Source organism: Uranotaenia lowii, chromosome 2, assembly GCF_029784155.1.
Source record: "Uranotaenia lowii strain MFRU-FL chromosome 2, ASM2978415v1, whole genome shotgun sequence".
In the NCBI taxonomy this organism is placed as follows: domain Eukaryota; kingdom Metazoa; phylum Arthropoda; class Insecta; order Diptera; family Culicidae; genus Uranotaenia; species Uranotaenia lowii.
In genome coordinates, this window is record NC_073692.1 from 326,286,657 (window position 1) to 326,303,027 (window position 16,371).

At 31.0% G+C, this 16,371-nt stretch overlaps 1 protein-coding gene across 5 annotated transcripts in view; it reads left to right on the forward strand.

The window, feature by feature from the left end:
• LOC129746608 (uncharacterized) overlaps positions 1-16,371 on the forward strand; it is a 372,164-nt gene that overhangs the window by 160,647 nt on the left and 195,146 nt on the right. The window contains exon 1 of one of the 5 annotated variants that reach the window (XM_055740350.1): positions 15,024-15,059. The exons of the other annotated variants lie outside the window; for them this stretch is intronic. Coding sequence (XP_055596325.1) covers positions 15,049-15,059 — 11 coding nt within the window. The 5' untranslated portion in view covers positions 15,024-15,048. Of the gene's footprint in view, positions 1-15,023; positions 15,060-16,371 lie in introns of those variants that run through there. 5 annotated transcript variants of the gene reach the window in all.

The following is a 16,371-nucleotide window of genomic DNA, read 5'->3' on the forward strand; positions in this document are numbered from 1 at the left end:
TGGAATGGTCAAAACTTTCTTCTACAATTTGTTTCAATTTGTTCAACGAATAAATCAAACATAAATTTACGGTTCTTAGGACCAAATATATGAAAAAAAAGTGCGAAATAGAAAAAGTATAATTTATGTTTTTCTACATAAATCAAAATATTTTCTTAAAATTGATTGTTTGAAAGTGAATAATTGTGCTTCTATGACCTGTTTGAATATATAACTGCATTTTTAGGCATTTTCTACTAATTTTAAAGTATTAAAGGGAGTTTAAAGAGATTTTCCTCTAGCACTGAGGAATTTGACATTAGACGTTCCTGGTTAATTTGAAATCAGAAAAAAAAACTAGTTTTTCATACTTTTGGTCCTCAACACCAATTTCTTCATCGGAAAACGTAAACTTATGTTTGATTTATCCGTTGAACAATTTAAAACAAATTGTAGAAGGAAATTTTAACGATTTTCAATCTTTCATATTTTAACAAGCAAAACACATTGTGATGCTATTTTTTGATTTGCTCGCTGTATTTTTAAGCAAAAAATGCTTGAACTTGAAGCTCAAACTTTTTATTTTCTAGTGTAAAATTGATCATGAAAAATTATATTCTGTTGGATGCGCCATAATGTTCTGAGATAAACAAATAATGTCCAAAAAATTCACCTTTTTGGGTCGGTAGTTCTCGCCTGTGTATTCTCTTGTTGCTCGGGGTAACTTATTCATTTTTTTAGTTTTTTTTTTATTATTTTTGTGAAGATTTTTAAACACTTACCTACCCTCATTTTCCGGCTAATGCATTTTTCAAAAACAAAATGTGGATATGCATTCTATGAGGAACTTTTTGCGATAAATTGAATGAAGGTTGATAATCACCGCAAGGGTTATAATTTATTATCATTGATAAACATGATTAAGTGACTTAAGATAATACATACTTTTTTAATGTTACATTTTATTAATTGAAAGAATTCAAGTACCTTGGATCTTTTTTCGATGAATTAAAATTTAATTATTTGATCAAAATAAAAACTAACTTAATGTGTTGAGTGTAAACGAGCACTCAAAAAACTGTTAACGAAGTTTCCAGTGTTAAAAAATAAGAAAGGGATATTGGAATGCCTCACACCCCTAACAAAAAAAAAAAACTAATTGCCATACAGTTCTGATCGATGGCGAGGAATAACAAATTTTAAAGCTCTTCTTAAACTTCTTAACTGAGATAATTTGACATAAAGATACGTGGGATTTTTTTACCATAAACTAGATTGCTAATAAAAGGCAGCATCTTATTTCAGGGGAACTTTTAGAAGAACATCCCATTAAACGAGTTTGTAAATGCGATCCATACGGTTGAGCTTGAAAGCAAATCGGACACAAAAACTAAGAGCGACTCTAAGTTTGTTAAATTTTTCATGTTTTTGTTTTAAGTTTCATTTGAATTTAAATCATCGAAAATTGCGATACTTAACCTTCAAAAGCCGTTCGCAAAATATCTGTTTCGGGAAAATTTGAGTTGTAGTTTGATTTCGTTCTCCTGGCTGCAAATGTTAACTGATTTTGATAATATTATATTCATTGTGTTGGTAATTTATTCTTATTACTCAACATTTCAAAATAAAGTCGGTATGTATTACCAGGTTATCAGAAACTGATTCAGAAAGTAAAAATTCCGAAAAATCAATTTTATTTTAAAAATACTCATAACTTCTGACAGTGTTTCTTTATTTGAGTGTTTCATTGATGTTTGAAATTGTCAAAAATCCATCTATCCGACAATGTTTAGACATGTTGGAGTACAATGAAAGTTTTGAGCCCTATCTCAGATCTTCCGGTAGAAAAAAATCTTTGTTATAAAAATGACATCCAATTTTGGCTTTGCTTAGCTGTATTTCATTTCCCAACGAACCGATTTCCAAAACTCAAATTTTGGTTTTTTGTCGTTAATTTGATCATAATTTTCATAGAACATACTTGGTCTACCAAAATTCCCAGCTTCAGTATATTGGAATGATGATAAAGTTGTTTAAAATGAGCGCTTCGGGTCATATTGACCAGAACAGCTTTGGAGGGTTAATATTCAAATTTTTTATACTTCGATACTACTTTACTTTAACTAGTCCGAATTGAACTCCGGACAAAATGAGGGGGAATGATTAGCTTAGTTTCAAATATTGAATTATATTTCCATAATCAAATTTCTGATTCTCTTTTAGTATTTGAGAAAAGAATATCGACCAAACTCACCCATCCTAAAATTGCTAATTTAAAAAAAAATAAAAATTAGCAATTTTGGGATGGGTGAGTTGGGTCGATATTGCTAAGATTGCTAAGATGTTTGATAACTCCAAAGTTAAAATTAAAGATTTAATTTTCAAATGGAAATATTTCGTACTTTTGTGATTGAGAAAATATATCAATATGGAAATGAAAAGTCCAAGAAAAATTAAATGCTGATATATATGCAACTGAAAATCATAGATTGATATGCCAATCGTTGCTAGCTAAGCACATGATTTTGGTTTTTATGCTGTATTTTAGTCATTTCAACCGAATTCACTCAATTTTTTTTGTCAAATAATCGCTTGAACTCACTTGAAAGTCGATCGATTTTTACATAATGAATAACAATTAAAAGCTTAAAAATGAACTTAACCACGTCCAAAGTTTCAGATCGTTCATCTGATTTATTGAATATATATTTTGAAAAACCTAATTTATTTTAAATATCCTTTTCATGAAAGTGGGATTACTTGCAATCAGTTTAACCTCTGTAGCATTTCATCAGTCTTCAAGAAACATTCATTTCATAGTGAAATATTTCCCGACAAATTTCCGGCTGAAAACCTGTTTGGTTCAAATTAAGTTTCACGAAGTTATGACTGTTTATTTTTCTGAACAATAAGAGTCAAATGAAACTTCACTCAAATGTCTCCGGTTTAGCTCGACGGTAGATTTGAATAGAGATAGAGAATATTGATATAGGTAAATGAAATCTCACGCAAAAAAATTGTGAATTTACTCTGTATATGAAATCGGTATTTATCTCGCAAATAGACCAGTCTATTGAAAATTGAAAATTGAATATTGAGAACGGTTGCAGTCCATTTGTTATGTTAAATATAAATAAAAAAAAAAAAATAAAAAAGGGTTATTAAAAGTAAATTAATTAAGCTAAGTTTACGATACAATGGGTTTGCTGTTGACATGAAATACAGTTTTTTAAGATTTGTTGTCTCGAAATTTGGGAAACACGGTTTTTTCGAACAATCTTTAGATTCTTGGCATAAAATGTTGAGTAAATGGTCGGGAGAAAGAATTTCAAAATATATCTAATAAAAAAAAGCTTCTCAAAGCCAAAACTGTTTAAGTGACTTTGACTTGACACTTTTCAGGCATTGCAAGTTTCCCGACTTTTTCAACGAGTTAAATAGTCTAAAAACTTCAATTTAAATATATGAAGATAGAAAATATGTATTCATTGAAATATAAAGTGTTTTTGTACTAATTTAGGCTGGAACAAATATCATTTTCTTCTTTTGTCACCCCTCCTCGAAATTTCCAAAAACCCGAAGGGAGGAATAAATAAAGTTGGAAGTATTTAACGTTATTTTAGAAAAAAAAAATCAAATATCCGAAAGATTACTAGACCAAAAAACTAATTTAGGATGATGAGAGTTATTTCATCTTCTGCATTCTTGATTTTATTGCATTTTTCGATTAAAAAATTATTTTTCATCTTCTGCATTCTTGATTTTATTGCATTTTTCGATTAAAAAATTACTTAATGAATAGGTTTTGTGCAATGATATAGTATGCAGGTTTGTTGCATACAAGCTCCCGTGCAATTTATTCCAATTTTCGCATTATTTTTTTTATCCCCCCACCCCCCCCCCCCCCTTCCTCGCGATGTTTCAACCCCGAGCGACAAAAAAAGGATTTGAAATTTGTTCCCGCCTTATTGAGTCTAAAAAAATTATGGCTATTATTGGCAGTAAAAAAAACCAAACAATGTTTTTGGAGGTAAACGACTTTATTTATAGGAAATTTCCATATAAATCTTGCAGCGGTCTTATGTACAACAATGGGGTAGGATGATATTGAGCGGACCAATAGTTGCACCATCCGATATTTTGTCTGGTTGTGTATGGATCGTAATTTTTTTTTTCCCAAAATCATGGGGTTAAAATTGTCCAACAAACGTTTCGTAAAGAAAACCGATTTGAAAAATGTTTTGTTCTGACATTAAAATTTTTTTGCCGTAGAAAGAATCTTAAGGGTTTGTTTTTCAATTAGTAAAAAATCGCATAAAGCTTAATTTCATCTGTAAACATTCGAATTTACATGATTCAGTATTATTTATTGAAAAAGTTGAAAAACGGCTAAAATATTGACATCTCAAGTCATTTCGTGCAATAATGGGTAAGGGGACAACGATCGGCGAATCACCCTAGTCCAGAACTTGAAAATTGAAATCAGAATCCAGCACTATCAATTCAGAAACAAGCTCTCTGAATTCGATACTAAACATTTATTTACTCTCTTTGTATTCAATCCTTTAAAATTTTATCCATTTTATTAAATAGTCATCAGGTTTTTCATCATCTTAACTCCTATTTTCCAATTTTATAAATTCGGTAAAGTTGTTCCAAATTCAACTGAAATATCTTAAAAGAATCCGGTATTTGAAATTCAAAATCATGGTTTGAAAATTCATCAATCTGAGTTTTGAATGAGCATCTATTATCATTATCATAGTTGAATTTTCATGGATATGAAAAAGTTCTTGTTCTTGGAAGTTTGAAAATGAAGTTAAAATATTCCAAGCTTGTTTGAAATTCGAATTGCTTAAATGACATGAACAAAAAAACACAATATCCGAAGTTTTTCAATGCTCTAAAATGTAGTTTTGTGCATAAAACTTAAAGTTCAAATTTTCAATTCAGTTTTTTTTTAGATTTTTTTAAAATTCAGTTATGAGATAAAAATATAATTTTTTATTGCTTTATTATACAATTTTATTTAAGAAGTTAACGTTGTGAATTGACAGCTGATAAAGGAGAAAAATTCAATAAGTTTGTATTCGCAGATGATATGTTTTTTTGATCTGAATTTTTTATTTCATTCAACAAATTATAACTACCTTACTAATTTATTTGTTTATTTGCAAGCTTTAATTTATCAAATTTAAATTGTTAAACTGCGAGCAAAAATAAATTAATTATGATTTTTGCGAAAAATAAATGTTTCGCTAAAAAAAATCTTCTTTTGGCTTTTGAACTTTATATTGATAGCATGGAAACAAAGTTCTCATTTTTCCGAGCTGTGAACAATTAACTTTAAAGCATTTAGAAGCAAACGGGTTGTTGAATGTGAAAGAGCTACTTTTTTTTCTTTGTATATGTATAGTTATAGTGCTATTTTTAAAGGCATTTAATGATAAATTATTGATATTTAAAAAGTAAGGACACTTTTCAAGTGTAAGCCCGTATTGGACAAATGGATAAGAACCCTATCAAATGGTTAACTTGAAGAAAAAATGGAAATCGAAATAATGGGAGGGCATAGGGGAATGTGTGAAGATAAAATTTGATTTGTATCTTGAAGGTAAAACTATTTAGCAATTGATATAATATTTGCCCCTAAATGTATGCAGCACGATTTTTCATTTTTCGATTATATATTTTTTAAAGAAAACATTAAAAAAAACAAGATAGAATTGATAAACTAGCATAAGTAAACATTATGAAGGTGTTTTGTATCCTTTATGATCAAGAATCTCATTAAAACCGTCAAATTAGAGACTGATCAATATTTCCCTTATGCATCAAATTCTGAACAGAGACGAAAACAAATTTAAAATAGTCTAATAAATTTCCTCAACTATGTTTTACGTTCAAAGGAATCCATTCCTGGTTTCAAAAATATAAAACATGCCACGTTCCCTTTAACAGAAAAAATAATCGAGAATTATTGAATAAAGTGATCAATCTTACCCTGGATTACGGTACCCTTTTGAAAAAGAAAAAAAAACTATACAATATAAGAGATAAATTAGAGATAATGAGAAGAATGTTTCATAACTTTTTTTTTATTTTTTCCCCATTCTGTGTAAAACAGAATTTGTAACGTAATTGAAGCAATTTTAAATCAAAAGGAATCTTTGATAGCTTCAAATCATGAATCGATACATATTGCAGTCTTTAACTAATTTCTTAAAAAATAAATATTTTTTTTTATTTAATCGATTTGAATCGTTCTTCTGTGATTTCAGAAAGAGTTATAAAATTGTGAAATTCATTTATTCTGAAGGATTTTTTTTTTAAACTGTATTTTCAGGAAAATTCTGAATTTTTGACTGAGCAGATGGTAAGAAATCAATTACAATGTTTGTTTTTCATGTGACTTTGTTTGTTCATCAGTTTTTAAAGTTAATTTAGCTCAAAATTCAATTATTTCAAATTTTAACGTTGAAATCTTGCGGAATTTTTTCCGTTCTATTTCCATTTCAAAATTGTTCCTTCAATATTCTGATATTTTCTTCTTCAGATTTCTCGTTCGAAGTTGTTATTTTTTTAAATTTCCAAATTGGCTTTCAATCATAAAAATTACAGCTTCCATATTGCTTATCTTTCTCTGGGGCATTTTTTTTGTAAATTGTTAATTTTACAATCGAAGTTGTAAATTATTATGCTTCAAAATATATTCAATTTATTCTCTGAATGTTGTTATTTTTACCTTTAGTTTTGAAATTGTTTATAAATTTCTATATTAAAACAGTTATTTCATCTTACTCTGACATCTGATAACATTCGTTTCTCATTCATTTGATAAGCGTCTTCGAAATAATAATATTTACTTTACCGAAAATGGTTCCAATCATTCAAACGTCCAATTAAATTAATTGACATTTTGGCCGATTGAATCATTCATTTTCACAGTTGCGCAATGCTGCTAATTAAACTTTTATGATATCATTCGAGCTGTCAAAAACGAAAAAAAACACTTCCACCCCCAAAAACATTTCCAACTAGCGGGTGTATGTTTTCAAAGCTGCTACCTACCTCAAAGATTCCACATTTTCAACTTGATTGGAGCTGGAAATGGTGCTGCTTCAGTTTTCCACAAATAGCAATAGAAAAAAATCACTTCTTACATATATTGCATTCGATTTTTTCTGTATCATCACCAAATGCGTTAGGTTGTTGTTTCGAATGTTTTCCTCTCTCCCAAAACTTTGATTACTTTTCTTTCCTTCTCTTCTAGTGATCATCATCGGCTAAAAAGTGCGGAACTTCATTGTTACATCTCGATGAATTTTCTTCAACGTTGTTTTTTTTCTTATTCTTCAGCAAACTCTTTTTCACCTATTCGATTGGCCCTAGAAGTTCCTCATTCCGATTGAGGGCTAAATAGTTTTTGGAAGCTAACTTTTATTTTCCTTTGGTAGCCCCCCTCAACAATTTACATAACGATTAAATGGGAAAATTTTTCATGTGTGAAGCCAGCGTCATAGGTGAGGTTAGGTTTTTCGCAATCATCATCACCGCCTGCATCAACATGGGTGCGCACTTTAATGTTTTTATTTCGACTTTGGCATTTTATTATGTGATATTTTAACAGCGGCGTGTTTTCTTCTTGTTCTCATATGCGTTTTTCAACTCAAACCGTCAAAGCTCGAGAAATGTCTACGGTACAACTTGTATGTAGGTACGAACGTACTTCATATGAACCGAATTTCCATAAGACCCGACTTAACCTTTGGCAAGAAATGCACTCGAGAGCCGGTGTCAATCACACTTCGAGCAGCCGACGAAAGCTTTATTTGGAGGGTCGTAAAACAACAAGAAAAAACTAATAAAAACAAATACTTTAGCCGCCTAGCTCAGGCTAGATGCGAGCAGATGATAGCAGCAACAAAGTTCACTTCACAAAAAAAAATTGTGTGAGTGATGAAAGCCAAACAAACAATCAACAATTGTAACAATCGCAACGCACTTCATTCCTTCTGAAGTCATCTGGAGGTGGAATTCGGCGGGCGGCCATTGAATCCAGATTGTTACCTACCTTCTGTCGAACGAAACATCTCTTGGAAAGATGAAGATAATACTAAGTGAATGTGTGTTTGTGTTTATAGACAATAATCTCATTGTTTAATGATTCTGGCGATGATGTGATTGGTCGTAACCGTGCGGATACTTGAATAAGATAAGTGCGAAACACTTTCCATTTTTGCAGAATGATTATTTCGTCATCGATTGCATCTATTTCATTTCTGATATATAAGTTAAGTAAATCAGAAAGTTTATTGTCCCTGCTAAAGATGAGTCTATCAAGAAAATGTTTATTTCCCATGAGAATGCAAGATGCAAATTTCAAAATTTATTGAAAAACAATCATATTAAACAGTGTAGTCGAAAAAAAAATGCAACACTTTTTTTGTTAAAAACTTCTGCATGCATGAATGAAACTGAAGAAATTTTCAGTAAAGTTTCCTATTTATTTACATGTGCATATTTTTGCGAAGTTCTGTCAAGTGGTTTTTGAAATATCGTCAAATACAGAAAGTCATTGAATAAGTTTTTTGGGCAGATTAACGAGAAAGACTCAAACACAGCTGGAAATCAACTTTTCGACTAAAATTCATATAGTATATAAATCGTTTAAGGAGTCCTGGAGGATCTAAAAGCGTGCTAATTCATTCTAATTTTCACTATTCATGAAGTGAAGATTATTGATTCCATGATGGTATGGAATTTGATAGGTTTATCAAGAGCGAATAAAAATTCCGATTTTGGAAGTGACATTTTTTTTTTAATTTTTACTAGTTCATCTAGCTGAGTAATAAAAACGCCTGACTTTATTTCTGCAAATAAAAAAAAGCTGCTCGCCATAGAAATAAACAAAACACGGTGGTCAAATCGTGCGCAAAATATTGAAGCAGCTAGCGGGGAGATATTTTTAAAAATTACGTAAAGGACATCCAATCGAACTTTTTAGCGGGCACTTGGCAGGTTTTAAGTCTGAAACTTTTCGTTGACTGGTCTCGCCTGAATGTTCCGGAGATGAAAAAAGAGATAAACTGGAAAATTTGATGTCAAGCACTTGAGGTGGCAGACGATCTGTTAAAGCTGCAAATCAGTCAGTGTCTCATATCGATTGACACAATGAATGGCTAAATATACAAAGAAGATTGCCTCCAAATGCGACCTTTTCCCCTGAATAACACTTCCATAGATCCCTACAAAGTTGAAGCTATGTTTTTGTTGGATCTGAAATGAAGCATTTAATAGAAAACAGAGGTGTACTGATTAAAAGTTAAATATGTTGTTTTTGTTTTGAAGGAGGACAATGTGCTAAAATTGTCATAACTTCGATCAAACTAAAGGTTTTAAATAATTATAAAAGTCAAGCTTCAGAAAAAAAGCAATGAAAAAAGCCTAAATTTGGGTTGATATTATGGATTGTGTAATTGTTACATAACCAGGTAGCTTCACTGAAAATTTCTTCAGTTTTCATCCATGCATTCAAAAGTTTTTCTCAAAACCAAGTGTACAACTTTTTTACAGGACATTTGCTGTAATAATAAATGAAACTTCGTTAACTTTTAAGGAAAAAATTTAAAATTCCAGGTATTGTTAATTACATTTTGATTTATTTTAAAGGTTGCAGTTTCAGTGACACGTAATAATCAAAATGTTTTTTGCCTTTCTTTCAGAAAGGTATAGTTATCGGTCGATTTGGGAGATCATTAATTATGGGTCTTAGATATACCTTTATAGGTACCTATCGAATCAGCTCGTCGAGTTCAGACGATGTCAGTGTATTTGTGTGTGCTGGTGTGATTTTTTGTAAACTTTGTCACGACGTTTTTGCGAAACTGGGAAGTACAATAAAAATGATTTTTGTCTTAAAAAATTAGATTTTTTTCCCTCTTCAATGTATAAAAGAAAGAAAAAAAAACAAAATAGTTTGAAAAATAAATTTTCATAGTAATTATCATCAAATCATCACTCCAAAAAACGTGTCAATTTGGCTTGCTAGCCACAACCAGCAATCACTAAAATCAAGATTATCGTGTCTATGACGTCAAATTATACGTGACGTCATAGTTACGCGCATGCTATCTAAAAGTATGGATCTGTCGATGTGTGGAAGGGAGAACAGACAGGCTTCACTCCCACTCAGGTTTGATGTCATCGTGACAGAAACCGTGTGGGAGGAAGACGACAGTTCAAAATTTCCCGGCTCAGGGTTAAGTTTTTTCATTTTAATGGTTCAGTTTGAAACCGAACCATTTCAAAAATTTCGGAACCAAAGTTCCGATTTATTAAACATAAAAATGGTTTTCACCAAGGGGTACGACCCCTAAATTAATGAAGTCGTTGATGAGTACGTCGTGCCCACATTGCATGGTACGAAAGTGATTGATACTTCAGGTTGCTCTGTGAAGGACAAAACGACGAAGGGGCGCGTGTGGGAGAACGAAGCACACCATATCAATTTCTTCACACGCTCATTTTCATTAACCATTTTATATGGTTACTTAATTAATAATTTAATATTGTTGCTTTTGAATGAATTTTTGGAAAAACTGCAATCATGATGGTAGTTCTCATGTAAAAAATATAAAAAGGTTAAAAAAGTTGACATTGAGATATTTTTTCACTCGTTGCCATTTTCAAAGTGAAGAGCACGCACGTTGCCATTTTGAAGAAGCACGCATTTTATCGAGGAGTGAAAAAAAATCGTTTTCGAAGCTTATTGAAGAGAAAACATTTTAACACTTCAGTACATTTTGAAAACAAATTTTTAAAAATCAGGACAATTCGGAAGTTTTTGTGTATAATCACAGATCCACAATTCTAAAAAGATATAAAGTAATGTTTTGGGCTTATTTTCAAGATTTGGGTGGTTATCATGATTTTGACGGTACAAAGTAAATTTAAATCATAAACCAATGCTGAGAAAACACGTGTTCATAATAACCCCGCATTTTGAAAAGAATGGGGTAAAAATGAGCAATTCTTTGTGCGTGGGGGGGGAATTTTTTCATCATAAAATCATATCACACCACATGGAGCATCAATTACCAAACATAAAACTTTCAAAAACAACATGTTCCTATCTCCATTCACATTGGCGAGGGAGTCATTTGATAAGACACGTCTCAAAACGAATTTCGTTTCTCAGAGACATAAATTTTGTTAATAACTGTAACTACAAAATTTATACAGTTAGGTTTGCAAGTTATAACTGTAACTTATCAATAGAATGACAGACTATCACATTTAATCAGTTTCGAGACCCTACTATGACCCTAATGGCCCTTACGGCGTTTGTTCGGAATTAGCTTTTGTTCATAATTACCCCACTTAGCCCTATATACACGAGTTTTGAATACCTGGGTTAAATTAATAATATTTGTATAATGTTATGAATTATTGAACGGCTGCGAAAATGATTGATTCTTTCTACCAAGTAAGACATTCACATACACGTTACATACATACATACATAATATTTTGACGAATTGTAGTATTTTTGATATTCTAACGCCTGGTAAGAAAATTGTGCCAAAAATTAAATGTGTTCTTCACACTTAAGCGTTGTTGTAGTCATTGTCATTTCATGCTAAGACAAAATATAGTAGGTACGCACTCTTAATAATCTTATCAAATCGTTTTTACTGCATAGAAAAATTTTCCGTCCCCTTAAAAGTTTAAAAGGATTTAATTCCCTAAAAAACCCATCAGAATTAAAGGTTTGATTACTAGTGTATCCTATGATTCTAGCATCTCTATGAATCGAAAAAAATATTTAATATAACATTTTTGAACGTTTTATGAACAAAAGGTAACTCAAATTTTAGTAGTAGAATGGATTTGGTTATCGGAGATCATAGGTTCGATATGTCGACAGACTTGAATACTTTGCATTCAGCATACAATTTTGGCTGTTGTTCATATTAGAAGCACCTCAAACTGACTCAAAATACATTAACAAGTACAAAGAATTATAAAAATAGGCCAACTGAAGCCACCAGCATTAAATTTGAGCTCTTAGGCCTCGAAAAACGAGCACGAGTATGGACAGATTCTTGTAAAAAAAACTTTCAGATAAAGAATAACCAAAACACGTTCATGCACCCAATCAGCATTTTTAAAATAAATCGGCACAAATATTCTAAGAAGCAAAAGAACTTTCATCCATCTCATTTTCAAAGTATTTTCAAGCAATTCTGCTTCGAAAAAATCCTGCATGTTGATGTTTGGGTTAAAGTTTACGAATATTTAAGGAAACTTGCTTTTTACCATCTTATCGGATTCAACCGCGCCCTAAAATTGATAAACGAATGATAAAATCCTTAGTTCTGACGGATTTTACAGGGAATACGATGGTTTAAAACTATTAAGAAGACGAATCAATTTTCTAAGCATATATATCTATGCCATTAGGTAAGGTTAGTAAGTGTGCGTTCTTTATATTGTCCGGGCGAAAAATGACTTTGACTAAAACAAGGCTTAAGTGTGAAGAACACATTAAATTTTTTGAAAAAAATTTTTCACCAGTCGTAAAAGTATCAAAATTACTACAATTAATCTGAACACTATGAGTTGATATTCCTTGTGTAAAAAATGAAAATAAAATTTTAAAATTTTGATAGCAAGGGCGTTCTTTATCTGGGCAGCGTTTATAAAATCCGTTTCCACTTAAATTTCTGAAACTTGATTTCTATGTCTTTTTGATGGCACTGGCTATTTAGTTCCACGTTTGAGCTGCCAGGCTACCTAGCACGGATGATATTCTGCAGTCAACTAAAATTCGAGGCTTATGATGTAGCTCAGTTTGCAGTTTGCATAAAGATGTTAAAACAACTACAATCGAAACAAAAAAACGAGAAGAAGTTGTGATGGTAAAATTCGCCCTTATATTACTCAGCAGCTATCGCTCCAAAGATTCTGAAAAACACAATTCCCGTAGATTTTTTTTGTAATGTACCTTTTTATAATTATTCAAACCTGATTTTTTTTTTAGAAATAATTTTAGATTAAAAAATACTTAAACGTCATGTATTATTTACTTTAATTTTATCTATTTAGAATTTTACCTTCTCAGCCCTTCAATTTTTTTTTTAAACATTAGACCATTACAAGAAGAACTTTAAACTCGATTGCAACAAAGCTTCGTTACGATAAAACAAAATACAAGGTAAGTTTTATGGAATTTCATGGCCATTGCTTGTAGCGATGAACAAATATTCACGTGAAAGCTATGTTAAAAGTATAAACATAGAATTTCGGATAGCAAGATAAATTCTACTTGAAGCTTACGTGGATTGAATGTTAAAAAAATCGTTCTGGTTAATGATTTTCACACAGATTTTATTAAAATATGAGCGAAGTAATATTTTTTTTTGTAAATTTTCAATACATAAGATGATTTGATTTTATTGGTGAATTTTATTTTTAAGAATAATTCATATAACACGATGAACTTTCAACTGGGGTCACATGCAACACTATACAACTTCAAAAACCTCTTAAAAAGTTTTGATTACCGGCATTTAAAAAAAATAAAAATCTTTACGTTATATTAAAGTTTTTGTTTAAACATCTTTTTTAAATTTAATAGATAGGTACATATTTCTCTCGGTGGAATACAAAAAAAATTATACTAAGATGTAGGAGTATCTGGTGAACTATTTCAAGACTTAAGAAAGACTCAATAAAAGATTTATTTATTTATTCACAAGTATATAAAAGAGACAAGTTCAGTAAAACCCCGCTTCTCAGAGTTCCGAGCTCAATGTAGTTCGTGAAATCCGAGGTTTCACTTATCCGAGGTGGTCCTTCCTTCGACTATTTCGGATTACCGGGGTTCTACTGTCAAAGAAAAATTCAAAATTCTCGTTCTTATTTCTGAGGCTAGACTACATCGTCACGAGACAATATTGAAATAGTTTTCAATATTCGATTGAAATAAGACGAGGTTGAATGGAAGAAAAACAAAATATTTTATGAGCTTTTATATAAAAAACTATTTCAACAATCTTTTTGAAATAAATATCTTTTGTTTGGTCAAATCAATTCCACCTGATTGCAGTCATTATTTCTATTGAAGATGAAAGATAATAAAGGTAATCGGATCCCGCTATGAAAGCAACATATCGGTTACGTGCAATTGGGAAATTTGGTAGCGATATTTCATCGCTCAAAAACACACACATCGCATGCCATAAGAAGATTTCGTGATGCGAAATCAAATATACCTTCATTCGAAGTAAGAAAAAATGTTATGCATCTCTTCCCGCATCCAAACTACGCATCGCACAGCCAGCAGCATCCGTCTGTCTGTCTGGTTGTTTTGATTAAGACCTCACATATTTTTTTTAATGATCCAACCTACGCCATCCGGATGGATCAGTTGAGATTTGTTTTGCAAGTCGGGGGCAGGGAATTTTGACGCGTAGAGTGATGTTAATTCGCTACTCTCAACAAACGACGCAACCATTCAACCAGCGAGCGGCGCCATCTTCCAAGATGAGAAGGATGCTGGGTGATGTCTGGGTTTCAGGCTGCTTGCCAATTTGAGTATAACTTACTTATAGGTATGTCGAGTGGGATGGTTCATCATCATGTTTGAATGAGCATTTATTTTTGAAACTTCTCTTACCGTCTTCATCGAAGAACTATTCCAAGATAACTTTATGGCGTAAATATACGACTTGAATTGCAATAAATTCAAATCAATTTACCGATTGAATTTCAAAAAATTCAGTACGTATGTTTACTCGTAATATAATTTGTGTAGATTTTTGATGCTTTGTAGCATTGATACATACCTTTGTTTTGTATTTTTAGGCTGCTATACCTACCTCTTATCAAAACTTACATGAATTTATTTTCTTTTATTTATTTTGAAACTACCAAATCGATAAAGAGTGCTATATGATCACCACATAGCTTTTGTTATAAAATTTACCAAATCTAATGCATTGTATTCATTAATTTTTTTCCTTTTTCAGGTAAACAACCTAACAAACCACGGAATAAAGTCTGATGATTCAAAGGTAAACTCAATTTCGAAAAATGTAAATATTTGAGGAAAGCTAAAGTTGTTGATTGAATGTTTTAGGTATTTCTCAATGTTTAGGTATTTCTCAATGAATTTTCCATCATTGCATGTTTCCTGCGCCTTTTCCTGATAAATTAGACATTAGAAATGGACTTCCGCTCATTATTATTATTTGTTTTATAATACATTTACGAATAGCGCTTCAACGTTAACCCAACCATCTCATACAAATTCATATTGAGTCCGAAATCTGTGGCAAACTCCATATAATTATGACTAGAAATCAGGAATTTGGAATTCATTTATTGGAATTAGAATAAAAATAATACAAAATTTGATAATATTTTGTAGACTATTTAGAATTAACACTAAATGCAATGAAATAATTAACTGTTGATGGTAAATTTTCAAACATGATTTCCTTTCAAATGTTAATTATTTCTACGTTTCTCTAAATTTTTCGTCCCGTTGAAAAAAAAAAACACTTCTAACTGGAAACGACATTTGGGTTGGTGACAAAGAGGTATAAGTGCTGTATTTATACTCCTTTGGATCTGAACAAAAAGTTATTTACAGTTTGCAGGTTTTTTTCAACGATATCAAAACATATGAAAAAATTAAATAAAATGATGATTAAAATTGCATATTATGTTTGACAGTGAAAAATTTTTTTTTAGATGGTTATCTCGATTTTTTTCCATTTTGTCACTTATACCCCTTTGGCTCCAAGGGCCCCAAATGTTGTATTTTTTTGAGAAAGAATATTTAAGAATTTAAGGATTATTGACGAATAGAAGATTAAAACAAGATGAACGATGTTGAAAATGAGCGGAAGGGTTATTTTAATTTGAAAAACTTTTCATCACATTTCATCTCTTTGTTCCTCAGATATGATGTGAGATTTTGCATGAAGTGATTTTTCGAATAAACAATTATTCCACTGAAATTTTGAGATCCTCTCATTTAGGGGAGGGAGGGCTCTTATACAAAATAATCGGAAAATATAAATAAGTTCATTTTAATTCAATCAATTGACAAGTGGGTCATTTGAGTCCCCTGGTACTGGACGCTAACTTTTCTCAGCATGTCTGGCAGCAAACAAGAAAACAACATTAAAAGCTGAAACGCGGTCATATTTAAATCATGCAGAGAAGCTTAAAAAAATATTTTCTACGAGGAAGTACCTACAATATAAAAAAAATTTACTCTATGATTCTCATTGGAAGTATATTGAAAAAATCCATTAAAATTATTTACAAATTAATTATCTATTATATAAAATTCTCTTGTAACGGTGTTTGTAGTAC